Source organism: Falco naumanni, chromosome W, assembly GCF_017639655.2.
Source record: "Falco naumanni isolate bFalNau1 chromosome W, bFalNau1.pat, whole genome shotgun sequence".
Taxonomy (NCBI): Eukaryota; Metazoa; Chordata; class Aves; order Falconiformes; family Falconidae; genus Falco; species Falco naumanni.
This window is the reverse complement of record NC_054079.1, coordinates 1,517,409-1,535,813: the sequence shown is the minus strand read 5'-3', so window position 1 is coordinate 1,535,813 and position 18,405 is coordinate 1,517,409. Positions and strand designations below refer to the sequence as shown.

Below are 18,405 nucleotides of genomic sequence, written 5' to 3'. Positions count from 1 at the left end.
TGCGGCCGCTGGAGCGGAGCGGGCCCGGTGGCGGCAGGGAGTAGGCTGCGGCCTGCTGTGGGCGCCGGGCCTCACGTACAGAGCCACGCGGGGAGGCAGGGCGGCCCGGGCCGCGAGAGAGCTCCCTCCGCTATGGCCGCCGCCACCTGGTGCTACCACGGGGACCCCGAGCCGGAGCAGCCGGCGGTGCTGGGTGAGGCGGGCGCTGGGCTGGGCTGGGCCGGGCGGGAGCCACGGACTGGAGCGGGACTTACGGCCTCTCCCCTCCGCCTTGCAGTGCAGTTCTCCAACGGCAGGGTGCGGCAGGCCGACTCCATACGGTTCACCGTCTACCGAAACAAGGACACGGCCCATCCCCGGAAGAAACACCGGAGGATCCTGGTAAGGGCCCGCCAGGGAAGCAGGCTGCCTGCGGCCGGTGCTTCGTGTTGGCAGCGTCGGCGCCTCCGCTAAGGGTGGCCGCGGGGAGCCCGGCGCTGCGCCTGCCCCAAACCGGGCCGTGGCATCGGTGCGGCTCCGACACCTGCCCGCTTTCCGTGTGCGTGGAGCACCCCGCTGCAGCACGGAGGGAGCGGCGCCTGCCAGAGACCGGCGTGAGACCAGCACCCCGAGGCATACCGGCAACGCTACCCACCTCAGCTAGTGACGAAGGGTTTGCGCTTCTTCTGATCTCGCTCCCGCCTTTTATGTCTGTGGCCGTGGCCGCTCCTGCAAGTAGGGATTGGGAACCTGGGTCAGACATGCAGGCCCTGTGGTCCCGTTTCAGGGAGACTGCTGTTGCCCTCAAACCGCTGCCCTGCTCCAGCTGCCCTCCTTACTGTACAATGAACAAAGCTCAGAAAATCTGCATGGAGTTTTTCTTTGTAGCAAAAGTATATATAAATAACTAGAGTTTAACCCGAGCCTCTGTCAAACGTTTCGATTGATACATGGTTATGTATTCTCAGATGAAGGTTCATTCATTTACTGAAGTTCTCTGTGTTATTTATTTATTTTAATAACCCAAAGGGAAATAATGTTTGAAAGTGACATTACTTAACAACTAGTCAGGTCTTCATGATCACAAAATCTGGTGTGTTATGTTTACATAGTGAACACAGTGAATTCTTCACCCAGATTTTGTTAAATTACATTACGAGGAGATTTCTACTTCTTTCAGTGAAGAGGGAACCACGATTAAAGTTAGGAGATGCTTTCTGCTGGTATTGTTAAGTCTTACAGCTGCTTGCATGCATGATTTACTCAATGTACTGAAGTAATTTATTCCTTTTCCCTGAGGATTTTGTCTGAAGTACAGTAGAAACACAAAGTTTTGAAGTACATCTAGGTGATTGAGCCATTCCTGATAGTGCTAGCTCTTTGGGTTTGTTGGTTTGGTTTTGGTGGGATATTTTTTTTTTTCAATGAATTGCGGTCACTTGGAGCTTTGAGCGGATCATTAGAAATTATATCTTAAACAGTTCCCCTTGTCTGTAGTAGTGACTCTGATCAGTGTTTGCCTCTGGCCCAGGCTGAAATCTGTAAGGTTTGTCCTGGTTGGAAGCTTAGAGAAGCTTTGAGCGGCTGTGTTAAGGACCCTAAAGCATTGGGAATAGTATCTTAAATTCTCTGGCAGAGAGGCCTGATCTCTATTCACTGGCAACTTTGTGACTAAACCTATTACTTTCACAAAGTTGCTTCTGGATTAAAGTACAGCAGTAAAGACTGCATGATGTTTTAAGTGTAGTGGCACCCAACTGCTACAGCGATAAAATCTAAATTCAAATTATGATGCTCATCATTTCTTTGCAATGGTTCCTCATCTTCTGGTCCAGTGAAAGCTGAAGTAGAATCATGGGTAGTTTAAGCTTCAAGAAGTGCTGTCTTTTAAAGATTTTGACTTGCTGCAACACATACCCAAGTTGGGCAGTGAAGTTTGTGTACACGACTAGTGTCTGATGCCTGGGAATGTGGAGCTTTGTGGCATCAGGGATAATAAAGCAGATGCAGAGAAGGTTATTTACAGCCCTGTAGTCAGGTAACTTTTCTTTGTTTTTCAGGTCTCGGAAACTGAAAGGCTTTCATATGTGGGGAATAACTTCAGCAGCGAAGTTAGGAAATGTAACTCCCTATGCAGGTATGGGTTGCAGGCAAAGTGGGGGCAGGAACATGGAGGTGGACACAGAGGAATTACTCAGATACAAAGTTCCTGGTAGACTTTCTTAAAGCTGGCTCAGAAGTCCCCACAGAGGCTGTGATTTTAATCAAGAAGATTTTGACAGGAGGCTCTAGCACCTAGCAGCTGCGTTGTTTGTGTGTTGCGTCCCTTTGGAAGTTGTGATGTTACATACAGATAGAGCGTATTTGTAAAGATCTTGTGAAGGGAAGGGTGAGAAAGTGATTTGATGTAGCTGCAACCTAGGAATAACAGCTTTGTTATTAAGAAACTAAAAGATAAAGAATTTTCAAGATCATCTGCTGCTGCCCAGGAAACCCCTGGGTCATTAATCATCCTTTAACTTCAGGGCCACAGCATGATGCTGCTATATGAACTGATAAGGTGTCTGTGCCATGCACTATAAAAGGAAGTGTCGGTGAAATCATCAGCCTTTACATGTCCTAGTTTAAGAATATGACCTTTGTGGCACTGGCGCAGATCCCACGGTCCTCCTAAGGAGTGTTTTATATGGGAGATCTGTCTCGTTCTGGAATACAAGAACCGCCAAATGGGTGGAGAGCTAACGTGAAATTTGCAAATAGTCTATCAAAACATGCTAATACTAATAATCTTTGTTCTTTCTGAGAAGTGAAACCAGGAGCACTGGACCGTCAGATATAACAGCCTTCAGTTTTAAGATGCTGTAGCGGAAAAAAAAATGAACCAAGGGGCTTTTTCTTCCTTACTTCGGAGAGATAAATTTAGTTTAATGAATGTATGATACAGGTATTGCAGTGTTATTTCTAGGGCGATTTAGTGCTCTTATCTCTGAACATTAAATAAGAGATGATTTTAGCGGCTTAAGTGGTTCTTGCCTGCACCTCTGGAGATTCTGGGCTGTGGTAACTAACAGGGCAAGCTAACCGGCTGATATACATTCAGCTTCAAATACTAGTTTTGCATTAGGTGTGCATATGCCTCAGGATCTCCAGAGATGCAGGCAAGAATTAATAAATTAATTTCTTGCTTTTCTTTCAAGTTTTCCTACCCTTTCCTTCTGTCCCTTTCTTCCTACGTGTGCTTCAGCTACATGTGTGAGGATTTCCTACAGTAGATCCATTCCCGTTGCTCGTGGCAGCTGTCAGCCTAAAACTGTGCACTCGTAACGGCTATTGTTGGTATAACACATAACACGGAGCAGAAACCACCTCTGAACAAACAGTCCAGTTTTTTTCTGAGTCGATGAGTTCAGCAAACCTCTGGGCTTTCTGGAACAGCAGGAACTGCCAAGAGATCCTTTCCTGACCAGCGAAGTATGGTCATTTGCGCTGTACTTGGGCAGTAGTTGCATGGTGTGTTGCTCCCACTGCAGCAGGCATCCTGTTGTGCTGGTGGATTTTGTCTTCAGGGAGCGTGTCCTGAGTTTTAGGAAGATGTGTTGTGGAGGAGAGCAAGTTCGAGCGCTAGTCAGAAGGGATGATGTGGAACGAACTCTTCTGGCCAGATAAAAAACTGGTGCTGTTGATACCCCTGATCAACTTCAGACGAGGGTGCTCTGTTCCTGTTTCTGGTGGGTCATGAGGCACAGTGAGGAGCAGTACAAACCATTTGGGCTTGCCCCACTGAAATGCGGGCTGAAAAGGAATTTACCTGAGAGAAATTACCCTGTTCTAGAGACAGCAAAGTCATGTTTCTGAGAAGCTCTGAGGACTTGGTGACTTGTACTGAGCAGAGAACTGGCTGCAGGGAACCCAAGGTTTAAAAACACAGGAAACTGCGTAGAAGCACTGAGAAACCAAGGGTCTTGGTGCATCAAAAAAGACAGAGTAGCAGCTAGCACTCCAGCACCTAGGCTTCAACTGTGCGTTTTGGAGTTAATTTGGTTGTCTTAAGGCTTCTACGTTTACTTAGAGCAACAAGTCTTTAGATATATATATATACACACTTGTGTGTGTGAACTATGTGTGTGTGCCCTGAAGATAGCTTGTTTTATTTTGACGTCCTGAAAGCACTTGGAAGACTTGTATTCGCAAGGCAGAGGGTTGGCAGGGAGTGGGGAGTACACGTGGCTCTGCACCATATATTTTAAAACATCACTTCCACTGATCTGTCTCTCACTAACCACTTGCTCCTGTTCTTCCCAGGTATTTTGTCGGCGTGTTAGACAAGGACTCTGGGCAAATGCAAGTCTATAATGCTGAAATATTCAGCCTGCAGCCCTTACTGTCAGGTAGGAAGATACTGTGTGTAACTCCAGCACCAGAGTCACAGTGTGCTAGACCTACGTACTCATTGAATTATGGACTGCTTGGTTGCTGACAGCAGTGGTCTCTGTTGTCTCCCTGGCTGCTTTACTCCTCGTTTTTGCTTTATTCCCTCAGCATCATCTTCCAAGGCACTACATGATGCGAAAAATGGAGAAGGAAGCAAGGTGAAATTTAGGGTGGAGGATAAGCAGAGAGCGTTATGGATGGGAGGCTGGAAGTGCTGGAGTCAGTAACAAAGCTGTCACTGTTCAGAATAAGCGCAGCCTTGTCTAGGTGCTCTCGACTGAGGGAAACCTGGAAATTGTCAGGTCGAGGGACTGGATCACTGAAAAACAAAACCAGTTTTCTTCAGCAGAACTGCTTTTTATTACTGACCTCAGGAGGATAATCCAAAGTGTTTGGGGAGTTTATTTTTAACCTGTGCAGCAGGAGCCAGGTATTGCTGCAATCCACGCATTAACACTTGTTCGCTTTATAGCAAAAATTGGCCTGCCTTTCCTTTTTTTGTTTACGGTACATACTCTTGTGTATTCAGTGTTTTGTTTAATTGACCAGCTCCTGTGGAGGAGATCTCAAGTGATGTGCCAAGTCTTTCAGTGATGCATTAGAGCTTCAGGAATACGGAGTATGTGTGCTCTCCTGGCTGCTGCAAGCCAAGCGTGCTAACTTTTGTTCTTTTATAGATAACTTAATACCTGATGACACAAAGGATTATCAGAAAAAATCCTACAGGGAGAAGGTAAAGTTGAAAGCCCATATCGTGTTCTTCTGTGATTATACAGCTAACAGTGGCAGATGATACTTGTTTGAGACTGTGAGGTTTGGTTTACTGCAGGGTGTACGTGCAGGTTCAGCACTGTCTCTGTGCTTTGGAGGTCCGTGAGACAGTGCATTTTTAGTGCCTGACTTGGCATTACTTTCACAATTATTTTAGGCTTGATTACAATCCCAGTTACCTCCTGCCCCTTTGCGCAGATCAGTTCTTGTTGCGTGGTTAACTTGGGCCCAGGGAAATGTTTAAAGTTTTCTTAGGGAGTGTGAATGTGGAACAGGTGGTGGTTAGCAGCTGAGTTTTCCTCTTGGATGCAAAGTGTCTTCCGTGTGTTTTAATCTCTTGTCTACCTTGCACAGATGGATTTGTGCATTGAGACCTTTGGTACCAGCAAGCAGAAACGAGCTCTGAACTCTCGGCGAATGAATGCAGTGGGCAATGATATTCTGAATACAGCTGTGACAGAAGCAGCAGCAAACATAATAGATGCAAAGGGAGTAACAGGTAAGTATTGTCTCAGAGTTTAATTAATGTCATCAGAAGTACCTTTTTCTGTCTGTTACTTGCCGAGTATGGTAGGAAGAAGAAAGGGCTTTGCTTTTCTTCAAGGAAGCAGCTGGTCTAACAGCTGAGAAGGGCGCAGGTGGAGGAACTCGCAGATCTTTCTGGTGGAAAGGGAACTGCTTCCTTCTGATCCTGCTAGACTTAGTGTCAGAGTTGCCTGAATTAGGGAAGGTCCCTGTGGCACCACTGTCCTTCCCTGCCCGTTGTTAGGAGCTCCTCTGGGGGTCTCTAGATACCACTTTATTGGGATGAAGGTGGTACATTCACCTGGTCTGAACTGAGATGCTGAATGTTCGTTAAGGTGAACTTGTACCCTGGCTTCACAGTGGCATGGCTGTGGAAAATGGTCCGTGCCCTAAACCAGGTCACAGCCCCATCAAGTGCCATCCCCGGTGCTGTTGTGAACCAGGCTGATGGACTTAGGCTACAGGGAACGTTCACTCTCCGAGGCATCACAGTGAAGTGATGTTTCAAGGACAGTTGGCGACCCCGCTACTGAGTGCCCTTGAGGCTGCATCTGTACTGTGTTGTCGTGCCTCTGCCGCCCCCCCTGCACCCTTGCCCTGATCAAGAAGGAGGTAAAAAAATGACAGAGGAGGCCGAGGAGGATCTAACAGCAGCCCCACCGCTACCTGAAAGGGCAGTCGGAGCCAAAGCCGCCTCAGCAGTGCCAGCAGGGGGTCAACAGCACAAGTGGCAGCAGTTGCCCCACCTTGGGAGGCCCAGGTGGGAGGCTGGGGGAACCTTCTTGCCTCGGAGGGTGGTGCAGCCCTGGGACAGGTCACAGAGGTGTAGGGTCACCGTTCTTGGGGGGTTTCCAAGCTTTGGAGGACAAAGCCAGGGTTGCCCTGATCTGGTGCTGGAGACAGTCCTACTCTGGGCAGGAGGTTGGACAGTAGACCTCCAGAGTTTCTTTTCACCTGCATTTCTGGGATTCTGAGCTTCGTTGGCTATGAATGGAGGAGATACCTGTTGTCAGGCTTTCATGCATTCTCTTCTGGGTTGGATATTGCTCTCAGAGCTGCTTTGTACCACAGGCTGCCAAAGCCATCTTCTGCCCGTCCCGCAAGCAACAGGTAGGTGCAGCAGGGAGCAGTTTGTCTTGGTGTGCTTCTTTCCTCAGTTTTTCTTTAGTCTGGAGTGACTTTTCTAAATCTTAAGGAACACAAAGTTTTTGGTAGAACTGATGGCACCAGGTTAAAACCCAACATGCTGAGCACGTAGCAGGCGTATCAGAAGCTCCTGGCCTTTCTGTGCATACTGGAATGTTTTCAACGTCAGCACCTACGTGTGGCAGTAACAAACAAAACGGGGAAGAGCGGTAGCCTTTTCCTTACTACTGGCCCAAGTGAGACAAACTGGAGTTCTAAAGCTTTAAAACTCCCAACTGTGACTGAACTGGTGTTGACAAAAGAACCACCATTAAGTAGACTTGCGTTTAAAGGAAGGATTTGGGTTGGGGTCATGTTCTCTGTGGTTTTGTTTGCGTGGTCCAAATACTGTCGTCTTTTTTGCTTCCTTCCAAAGCTTTGATCCAGGATATGGTCCAAGATGATGTACAGAACATCTCCATCTTCCTCCCACCGTGTAATGAAGATGCTGACAAACCAGAAGATGTTTACAAGTTTGAGGACAGTATCTTTTTCTGTGGTGGAGTGGTTTCCCACACCTCTAAGCCTTTGGTGTCAATGGTCTGGTACATGGGTGTGAGTGCTGGCAGGTGTGTGAATGAGCTGAACCTCATCCCCTCGCAAGCCAAAAACTGAGAGCAGGGAGATGCTTTGTTGAGGTGGTTTTTTGTTTGGGTTTTTTGGGGTTTTTTTTGCCTGCAGTTTGACTGGGAATAGTAATGAGGTCAGAGCCATGTGGGAGAAGTGACTTGGGGTCAAACCACAGTCCTTTGTTACTGACTGGCTTCCAAGCTGTGGTGTTATGTCCTACCTATTTCGAGTTTCTTTCCCTACTTCCCTACCCCACGCTTCCTAAAGTGAGAGGGGATGGGGCGTATCTCACTGTGGGCCCTTCAGTCCGGAAGGGTGAGCAAAGGCACACTTGTTCTTTTCTTGAAAATACTTCCAGTTCTGTCCCCAGCAGAGTATGAAGCGTTGCGGGTTCCAGCAGCGGTCTTTGTTAACATCACTGCGGAAGAAATCGCCAAGAAAACGGAAGATAAAAGGTAATGGCTGCTGCAAACAGCCTTGTAATAGTGAAGGTGGGCCCTGTGAAACTGTAGTTTTTCTGTGGGGCAGGCTGGCTACTGCTGCCAGCTCTGCTGTACCCAGGCTGATTTTTTCAGTACAGAGGGAGGTTATTTGATCCAAGCGTGGCTGAGCCGCACCTACCTTGTGGACCACGGGGTTTAGTTGTGTACAGGTGAGGAAGCTGCATGCACAGCAGCACGGCTGCCCTTTGGGGAGCCAATTGGCAGAGGAAGAGCATGGAGAAATCCAGAGTGGGCTCTGAAGGCACGTGCCTAGAAGGTACACCACAGAACTGTGCTGAGCACAGTGTGCCCATGGCTGGGGACTGTCACAGAATCGTATCACAGAATGGTTTGGGTTTGAAGGGACCTTAAAGACTATCTAGTTCCAGCCCCCCCCCCCCCCCCCACCCCCAGCCATGAGCAGGGACACCTTCCACCAGCCCAGGTTGCTTAAAGCCCTGTCCAGGAACACTGCCAGGGATGGGGCACCCACAGCTGCTTTGGGCAACCTGGGCCAGTGGTTTTACCACCTGCACAGTAAAGAATTTCTTCCTAATATCTAATCTAAATCTACCTTAAATGTCCCAGCCAAGTACTGACTCGCTGCAGAGGTTGCTCTAGCCTGGCAAGCTGGCAGGGACATACACTTAGAGCTGTCAAGCCTTTGTGCTGGGGGGGCTGAAGTGAGCAGGAAAAGCACCGTGCCTCACTCCCCGTACTTCGTGGCTGCCTGTGCTGAAGCAGAAGTGTGTCTGAGTGCCGCGTTGAGAGCCTGCGGTGTGGGGACCTTCTTAGCCGCACGCTGAAACGGGGCTGGCTGAACGTGGGGGACGTTGACAGGAAAGTGTGCTCACGAAGCAGCCTCCTGAGCTATCCTTTCCTAGGTGTCCAGGGGACTCTCCTCAAACAGCTGAGCACTGAGGTTAAAGGTGTGTCTTCTTCTGAAGATGTAAACTAGTTCCTAGTTCTTTGAGCCTCATCCTCTCCCTCCGTCTCCTTTGTTTTAGCCATTGCTCCTTTGTTCTAGAGGAGCTGAAGTTCCTGCCTGCTGATGAGAAGAGTAGAGATCACAAAGCCCGCTGCCTCTGGTTCCTGGACACCCTTATTAAGTTCAGCTACCTGAAAATGATCAAGAAGAAGCGTAAGAGAGTTTTAAGCTACCTGCTGAGACTTGGTTTGTAATTCCTACAGTGGAAAAGAGTAAAGCTGCCCAGAATGAGCTGTGTGGTCAGGCAGCTAGCTGCAGCAGTTGCTTTCAGCCTGTACCATGCTGAAGTTGAGGATCTCCGCATTGCTGAGGGTTGTTAGCTCTGTGTCTGCTGGAAGATGTATGCCTCATCCTTTTCAGTCTCTTTGTAACTGCTGTGCATCAGGATGGCACCGTGACATCCTCTTGATAGAAGATAAGGTAGCTTAGATTGAAAATGTTGAGGTTCTTTCTAGTTTATTGATAGTACTGTGCTTACAGACGTGGTTTATATTTTCACTTTAGGCCTAAGCCAAGAGGCTGGAAACTGTCAGCTCTCACTATCCAGCCTCCATATTCCAGGTGCAAGAGGCGTACAGTGTGTGATACATCCTTTGTGTCTCTTTTTGTGCTTTTGAGAATGTTTTCATCCTCCTTTGCTTATTAGCTCAACGTGTGAATCGCAATAATCCTGTGTTCAGGATCTTGCTTTTAGAATGGCAGGAACTGCTGTTCTCGAAAGCACTGCACAAAAGATTTTCCTGAAGAATTCCGGGATTTGCTGTCTCCCATAGAACTTGCATACCTTGAGTCTTGTCAGTGATGAAAATGTCGTTGTTAGCATTTTCAGTGACTGGGGGGGGGGGTGATGGAGGAGATGGCAAGCCTGGCTGTAAATATTGTCCTGCGTTGCTGGAGACACAGGAGTCGCCCTGCAGGATTTGGTCAAGGAGGATGTGGAAATGACCAGTCTTGGTGCTAGCATGAATTTGTTAGTGTGGTTTCGGTTCTAATATTCCTTTGTGACAGGACCATCGATTGAAAGGCAGGTATCTATTAGGAGAAACAGGCATAGACACACACATGCGTTGCCAGTTGTGTTGTGTTGAAGTGAGAGATCCCATTTATAAAGAAAATAAAAGCTGTTAGGAGCCTCTCTGACCTGAAAAATTATGAGACCTAGAAATGAAGTGCCCAGGCTCCTTCTAGGTTCTCAGTATTCCTGGAAAGAGGCACTAAATGTCCTGGTAGCAGACATGCTATTGTGACGGCTGGAGGTGGGCAGTACGAGAAAGAGTATGTGTTTCTCATTCCACTGCAAAACCCCTTTCTGTCCTAGATCCGATGGGTCCTGAATGCCCACACATTATTAGCAGGAAACTCATGAAGAATTTCACTTCACTGACCTACAACAATGGCAGGTAAGGAACCATGTGTGTTTTGAATCTCCTTGAGGCAGAGAGATGCCCAGTTCAGCTTGAAGGGCCGTGAACACATTATCTATCGGGAAACTTCCTACCAGAATGGAAGGTAGCTTCCTTGCTTCACACCCCCAGCCCTTTAGAACACTGAGTTGTGGCTGCTGATGGTCCATTTTAGACAGTGCAAGTCTAAAATGTCACTTGGAGAGACAGGATCATGTGTGCAAACGCAAGCCTGCACCTATGGATATAAGCTGGCTTGACGAAATGGGGTGCCCAGCCGTCTGCCTGATGGTTTCTGGATGGAGGATGGCAGAATGGGTGCTGGCTTTGCAGCTGGGTCTCGATGGTGCAGCTGAACAGGCAGATGTCCACGCGTTTATTTTCACTGTGAACTGAGGCAGCTCACGGATGCGTCGTCTCTTCACCGTCCCAGAATGCGTCAGGATGGAGGTGGTGCAGTGGCTGAATAGTGGTGCTTTTTTTCACACTTGCATAGTTTTATTAGCCGAGCAGGGGTGCTTTTACATCAACTTTTAGGCATGACTTATTTGAATTCTCTGGTGAAACCTACACAGACAAAACTGTGTAAAGATTTGCACTAGTTAGCTTACCCTGGGCTGAGACCCACACCAGGAGAAGCTGCCATTCCGTGACTGGAGCGGAGGCTGGGAAGTTCCTGCAGGTCCTTTCCAGCAGTGTCAGGGCCACTTGTGGGATGCTGAGTTCTGCCTTACTGCAGTGAGGGCCTTGGGCAGCTGGTGGAGGTGCCTTTGACCGGGTGGCCCTTGGCTGCAGCCTTCAGATGGATGCCACATACATCTGAGTGGCTAGAAATCTGAATAAATACGCATTATTCAGCCATCCCGATGAGTGGAAGCACCAAATTACAGGCAAGGGTGAAGAGTATCCTCACTCTTGCCAGAGTGCCTTCCCCACACTCCAGGAGCCATCAGCCTCTCCACCTAGAAGCAGCGTATAATGCTGATGCTGCGCTAGCACAGCTGCACCACCACTGTTGATGTGGTGGGAGCAGAGAACTTGAGTCCAAACGGGCCAGCTTTTGTCTGAAGTCTCAAACCAGTGGCGAACAGTGAAATGCTCCCAGAGGATCACCAGCTAGCTGTCTGCTTTGTCTGGATTATGTGTTTGAGGTGCCATTACTAGTTAGGCCAAATGCGCTTGGAACAGCTTCCCTTTGCTTCCTCTCGCAAGGGAGCAGCGTGCCGAAGAGACTGAAGTGGCGTTAGTTGGTGGTTGTACCTCTGAACAGATAGGGGCATGTGAGGGCAGAGGAACCTATTAGGTCCCCGTGCTCGGAGGTCTGTGTTGCTTCTTTGGTGGCTAGGAAAAGTCAAGTCCTGTTTAACTGGGGCTCCGGTTCTGTCTGTGCCTTGTGCGGGTTGTGTTCTGCGTTCATTGACGCTCCGGATCTCATATGTTCTCTCTCCTGCCATCCAGTGTCCAGAATTTAATCTCTGCGTCCATGAAGGCTAAAATCACAGCATATGTCATTGCATTGGCTCTGCACATCAACAACTTCCAAACGGACCTCACTGTTCTGCAGAATGACGTGAAGCTCAAAGAAAGCAGGTGAGTTGCTGCATGTGTTCGTGCTTGCTGTGATCCTCCTGAGGAGAGAGCTGGGGAGCTTCTCCGGCCCCTGGGTGGCATAGTAATACCTACTAGTTGTAAGTGGACTCTTGCCTTTTGTGTGTCGAAGCTTTATTTTGAAGCCTTGGCGTTCATAAAGGAGGGGTGGTTACACATCTCAAAAGACCCTCAGGTGCATCAAGAGGCTCTTCAGCTATTCTGCAGGAAAAGAAGCAGAGGCAGGCAGCACTGAAATGGCCAGCTGGGGCAGATGGCAGGATGGTCTATCCACTGCCGCCCAGCTGTGTTTCTTGCCTGACAAGTCGCATCACTTTTCACCTTCCTGTCCCCTGTATCCCTTTTTCCTGCAGAGCTGGAAGGTACCTGTTAGGTACCAGTCTGGCTGTAAGTGCAGGTTTGTAGCCGACTGTAACAGGCAAACTAGAAACAAGAGGGGTTTGTTCTTACAGTCACACTGTGGGCATATAGGTGGTGTTTACATGGAAGAATCCCAGCCCCCTGAAATTATTTACTCTGCCCTTGGCTTCTTGGTTCTTGTTTCTGAAAAACTGATGAACCTGGGGACTTAACAGCAAAGATTCACGGGGAGAGGTTGTAGGCAGAACTGCTGGCCCCAGGATTTGAAATACGGATTTGTCACATCCGGGTTGGTGATGGTGAATGGGTTGCAAATTCCCAGATTGAAAAGAGATTGCAAAATAAACTTCAGGGCAAACGACCCTTGCTCCATTAGCTTTTGGGGGCGGTTGCTCCCTGGACTTTTAATTTTCCGTGGAAAACTGTGTACAGAAGCATCGTGCACCTGCTGCTAGCTGCAAGGCATGCCTTTCCCAGCAGGTGTCAGCTAGATCCTGCTGCCAGCTCCTCTGGCACTTCTTCCACTGCAGCTTGTGCTGTACTGTCTCTCTGCCTCTCCCCCCCCCCTCCCCCCCACGGTAAAATAAATCAGGAATTGATCAGAACTGCTTGAGCAGCCCACTGTGCTGTCTGGGGAGTCTCCCAGCAAGCAGACATCGACTCAGCAGGCAGCTTCTTAATCCTGGCTGGGAAGGGATCAGGTGGCCCCGTCTGTGACTGTCCAGCCATGCTTATTAACATCTCTTTCCTGCCCTGTCCTGTTCTGTGAGTGATGCTGATGCCAAGGACATGTCCTTCATAACTCGGTCACCTTGGTCTTTCTTAACGGGATTATTTAGTAGTCGCGTGGCTGAGCAGGAGCCGTGGAGGGACACAAACCCTTTGCTGCAACCGAGAAGAACGTTGTGGACTATCCTAGGGTTTCTTTCTGAGAGCTTTATGTTAAGGTCTGGTCATAACTGGAAGTTATCAGAGCCCTTAGTCACCTCTTGGTTTTGCAAGCTCCCTTATCAGCCTTGCTGCAATTATTTCTGATTTTGCCCCCAGTTATGCTCTTTATTCTTTGATGGGTAGTAGTGGGTTTAACAGCAGTGTTTGCTATTGGTTTCTATCCAATTTTTATTTAGGGTTTGGGTTTTTTTCCTTCTTTTTCTTTCGGGACTAAGCTTTTTAGGGAATCCACATAGATTTTTGCTCCCGGGTTTTGTTCTTCTGTACTGGAGCTAGGAACGTGGGCCGTAGGATGCTGTTGAGAAAAGGGGGGAGGAGGCTGGGACCTGTTAGAAAAATTGAGGAGATACACATAGCCCTGGGCCACTTGATGGAATAATTCTTTCCTGGAGTGGGAGGTTTGACTGAAGAACCCTTCCCAACTGAATCTTTTTAGATTTCAAAGATAATAAAAGTCAGCTGGAAGGATTCTGGGATTTGTGTGTTCTCAGGACCCCACCTGAGGCTGGGACACTGTCGTGTTAAGAAGTGGGAGTTTCCTTGAACCATTTATATTTGATCAGCCCGTCGGTTTCCCGAGAAAGACGAGACCCTTGCATCCAACCAGCCTACCTGCTGCCTGCGTTGGAGGGTGATTCAACCAACCTATTCGGGGACCCCCGTTGACAGAGTCACTGAGTCAAATCCCTTTTATCAACTACTCAGATCTCTGGAGACTTACACAAAAGGGACTTCAGCTGAGGATTTTTGTTACATAAAATACAGGTTTGTGACAGAATGAGGTTCAAAGATTGCTGGTGTTAATACACTGACTGCAAAGCAAACTTAAAACAATACAGGTACTAACAGCTAGCATGAGTTAAGCATAGGACAAAGTTTTTTACCCAGGAGGTGTCCCTACAGGGGAGAAGACAGTTTGGCCTGTCAGCTGATCCCAGAGGTTACAGTGAAGTCATCCTTAACTTCTCCCCTCATTCGTCCACGTTTTATACTTTGCAGTACATTGCATATTCATTTATCATACACGGGATCGGTTACAAGTTTCTCGTTTTGAATGCAAATTAGTATGCGTCCTCAGACAGCGCTACTGCAGTTCTTTACTGACTCTGGATGCTCCCCAAGCAGGGTTTTGCCCTTTTTCGGGGGGGCTGTTTTGAGTCTGAGGTCGTGCTCTCCCACTACCGCTGTTACCTTTGGCCTGTTTTCAACTAATTTTCTCTTTATGTCTGTGGACTGCAACAACTTACCAGCCTGTCTCCTCTTGTAGACAGAACTTTCCTCACTTGAAGGCTTCTTTCTGCGTAACTTAGATAATGGTGTTCCTTTTTCACTATCTGTTCTTTATTTCTCATCCTTCCCAAGGCTGACTCCGTTGATTAGAAGCCCTTTCATTCATAGAGGGTGGGTCATCCTGACCTAACCTTATGCACGGATTTATATATAATTCAACACTAAATCAGAGTTTGGTAATTTAGGAGTTTAGACAACAATTCCCACCCCCTCCCCCACCTTTGGACTTATTTCAGTCCAGGGCTAGTCTGTTTTCTTGTACATTTAGGTGGAGCTTGAGTGACTCTAGTCATACGTTATTTTGTTCTTCCTAACTGCTATTGCGTTCTGCCAGCAGCAGCAGCTGAACACAAATAATGCCTGTTCTGCTCTTTGGAGGGAAGTGGAGAGCAGCATTATTATTTCTCAAGGCAGCTGGCCACCGAGTAAGGCAACAAGGGTTCATAACGCTCTCTGAGGTGGTGGTGCACAGCTCGGTAGCGTTCTGTAGCCTTTGAAGACTTCCAGCTTCTGTCTCCATGGTATCCTTGAGATGCAGAGAACGCATCCTGCTTGCTGGTGTCTCCTGCCTTCTCCCCTGAGGCAAAAGGCTGTTGATCTCTTTGTGCAGTATCGTGGTACAGGCGGCTTGTGCTCCCCACTGACATAGTGTTCCTCTGCTGTTTTCAAGGATGATGGATATCGCAAAGGCCATGCGGCTGAAGGTCTCCAAGGCAAAGGGGCTGCCAGGACTTGAGAACGATCAGAACCACAAGCTGGGCACTCTCTCTCTCCCCTTGCCTGCGCAGAAGGCATCAGGGAACCAACGGAAGCGCAAGAAAATGAACTAAAATGGCTCAGAGGTCTGAGCAGGGGCAAAGGAATTCCTTTCTCAACTGCCACTCTGCACACAGACCAGCACGGGGATGCTTCCGTCTGTCTGTTGGATTTGGCTGTCTAACATCAGCACGTGACCCTGGTCTGTTGGATTTGGCTGTCTAACATCAGCACGTGACCCTGTTGAAACCCTGTCTTGAGGCTGGCTTACAACAGATGTTCACTCATTAAACTGCTGCTTTTTTTGATTTATGTGAAAAAAGCTACAATAAAACCTTTTCTTTTTTTTTTTTTTTTTTTTTTCCTGTCTACAGGTGGAGAGAAATACGTAGGATGTGCTGCTGTACAGGATCATGATTTGAAACTGCAGGTCCTCCACCGACTACGGTCTGGTTCTAGGAGTGACCTCGTGGGCCGTGGCCCGTTCTACCCCTTTTTCACACATGCAGGGTAGAAAGCGCAGAAAGAGACACTGAGCGAAGAGTTACTTACAACTTTTTGGCTCTGTGTGTGTCTGTTTCACTGGAGGTTCAGTGTAGTTCTGTGGTCAAAAAGTATAAGGATGCAACACAAACAAAGTATTTCTACCACTTTTCCTGTCCTGGAGGGAGGAGGGAGAATTGTGGTGTCTTAGAGCTAGTGTCGCCTTCAGAAAGGGTGAAAAGCTGAGGGTCACATCCAAGAGAAAAAGCTTATGTGAAACAGGAGCATGGGATGGCAAGAGCAATCTTCTCTTTCAGATGTCTTTGCTTCAGATGGTAACCGGGGTTTAGTACATCATTTAGGGATTTAAGAGTAACTCCTTGCACACCCTCATGCCCCACTATTCATAGCTTTCGTTAGAACTGACACAAAACATCCAGTTTTCTGGGTGGAGGATAATTAATGCCAGGGAATTACAGGCTGCAGATAATGCGTAGGAATGTTTTTATTACAGAATGGTTGCGGTTGGAAGGGGCTTCTGCAGGTCACCTTGTCCAGTACCCCTGCTCAAACAAGGCCACCCAGAGCCAGGTGCCCAGCACTGCGACTATTTCCAGTGACAGAAACCACAGCTTCCCTGAGTAACCTATGCTAGTATGTGGTCACGGGGTAAGAGAAAAAGTGTTTCCTGACGTTCAGAGGGAGCTGGTATGTGCCCGTGGCCTCTGGTCCTGTCACTGGGCACCACTGGGAAGAGCCTGGCTTGTTCTCTTGGCACCTTCCCTTTGAGTATTTATAGATATGGATGAGATTCCCCCAGAGCTTTCTCTGTGTAGTCACAGCTCCCTCAGCCTTTCCTCGTAGGAGATGCTCCAGTCCTTTCAGCGTCTTGGGCGCCCTTTGCTGGATTCTCCAGTATGTCTGTGTCTCTTTGATACTGGAGAGCCCAGAACAGGACACACCACTCCAGATGTGGCCTCACCGGTGCTGAGCCGAGGCAAGGGATCACCTCCCTCGACCTGCTGGAGATGGTCCTAATTCCGCTGAGACAGCGTTAGCCTCTGCTGCAAGCTCGTGTTCAGCTTGGTGCCCACCAGGACCCCCAGGTCCGTTTCTGCCGAGCTGTTTTCCAGCTGAGCAGCCCCCAACATGTCCTGGTGCCTGGGGCTGCTCCTCCCCAAGTGCAGGATTCCGTGTTTCCCCCTTTTGTCCTTTGGAAGCCCCTGACTTACCCGGGCCTCATCTCTCGAGTCTTTGGTACAGTGAAATAATGCTCAGGGAGCTCCTCTGGCTGTAGCCACTTTTGTGAGTTTTTGTAATTCTCCTTGGGATCTGGTCTTCTACATAGCAGAGCCAGCAGCTCTGACTTAAGACTGGTATGAAACTGTATTCGGAGATACACCAGTAGTTTACCCTCTTTATCTGAGGTCTAGCTTGCTGCTGTTTCGGGGAGTCGATACAGGGCGTGAGGAGGGGAGCAGATGTGGATTGCCCTGACCGCATCATGGGTTCTTGGATGAAAAAATCAATTGCTTTTGCAAAGCTGCTTCTAAGCTGCGGCAAAGGCAAGCAGAGAAGTAGAAAGCGCAGGTGGTTGCCTGAACAACCGAGCAAGAAGTGATGCTCTTTTCCGTAATACGGAGCCACTTGCAGCAGAGATGAGAATGTTAATTGTATCTCTTGACATCAGTGCTGTGTGCATCAGAGCCTGTCGGACTGTGTCTGAGAGCAGCACCGCTGATTCGGGGGAAAATGAGTGCTAATTTAGTCCGAGTGGGTGAATGACTCATCTGCGGCGTATGTCACCGTTCGCTCTTGCGCTTTGCAAAGCAGCTGTTCACCTTGGCGATAACGCAGTAGAATCCTTTGCTTGAGGGAAAGAAGTCCCAAGGCAGTGATAATGGCAGTGGGGGAAGGGGACCGGAGATCCCATCTTGGGGTTGGAGATGAGACACGCAGCCCCCACTGAGGGAGGCAGGACAGGATTGCAGGGAGGTCCCGCGGAGGGGGCACTCGCCAGGTGGGAACACCGAGGTGTGGGTGGCCCAGAGGGACTTGGAGCCCCCAGTCAAGCGTGCCTGTCGCTGGCCACATCGCGGAGTAGCCGGGTTCCCCCCTGGGCCACCGACGCGCAAAGTGAAAAGAAGAAATCCAGCAGCGGTGGGAAAGATGCCTTGCTGGAAATGAGGTTCGCTAAGACGCTGCTCAGCTTTCTGGGTCACCTCACTCGAGGGGACATCCTGGACACTTGAGGGTGCAGGAGGGGCTGGGAGAGGCAACGCGTTTTCTCTCTCAAGGCGCTTGTGCGGGTTTGCCCAGCGGGAGACTGACGGGCACGGCAGCTGCTGGTTGGAGAATGCTAGCCCTCGCCAGACGGGCTGCCTGGGAGCAGGAGGGTCATGGCCAACATTTTTCTTGGACTCCCACTGACCGCAGCTGCCCACAACTGCTGCCTTAGCAAGCACACGCAGTACCCGGGCAGCACGGGCACGCCTGAGCCAGCACAGGAGATGAGGCAGGACCTGAAGATGGGTTGCATCATCGTCCTTGTTCCCACGGGAGCAGGGTGGCACCCACAGGTGCCTGCTTTGAAGGTGACCAGAAGATCGCCTTGCTGCTCCTC

General features: G+C 49.0%; 1 protein-coding gene across 1 annotated transcript; it reads left to right on the top strand.

The window, feature by feature from the left end:
• The first annotated feature begins 49 nt into the window (after positions 1–49).
• LOC121080370 (DNA-directed RNA polymerase I subunit RPA49-like) lies at positions 50–15,484 on the top strand. Its single transcript, XM_040578347.1, has 12 exons — positions 50–193; positions 278–381; positions 2,040–2,116; positions 4,282–4,367; positions 5,088–5,143; positions 5,536–5,680; positions 7,268–7,375; positions 7,820–7,916; positions 8,951–9,084; positions 10,250–10,331; positions 11,793–11,924; positions 15,214–15,484. Exons 1-12 carry the CDS (start codon positions 133–135, stop codon positions 15,371–15,373), a joined length of 1,242 nt encoding a protein of 413 aa, XP_040434281.1. The 5' UTR covers positions 50–132; the 3' UTR covers positions 15,374–15,484.
• Positions 15,485–18,405: the final 2,921 nt, after the last annotated feature.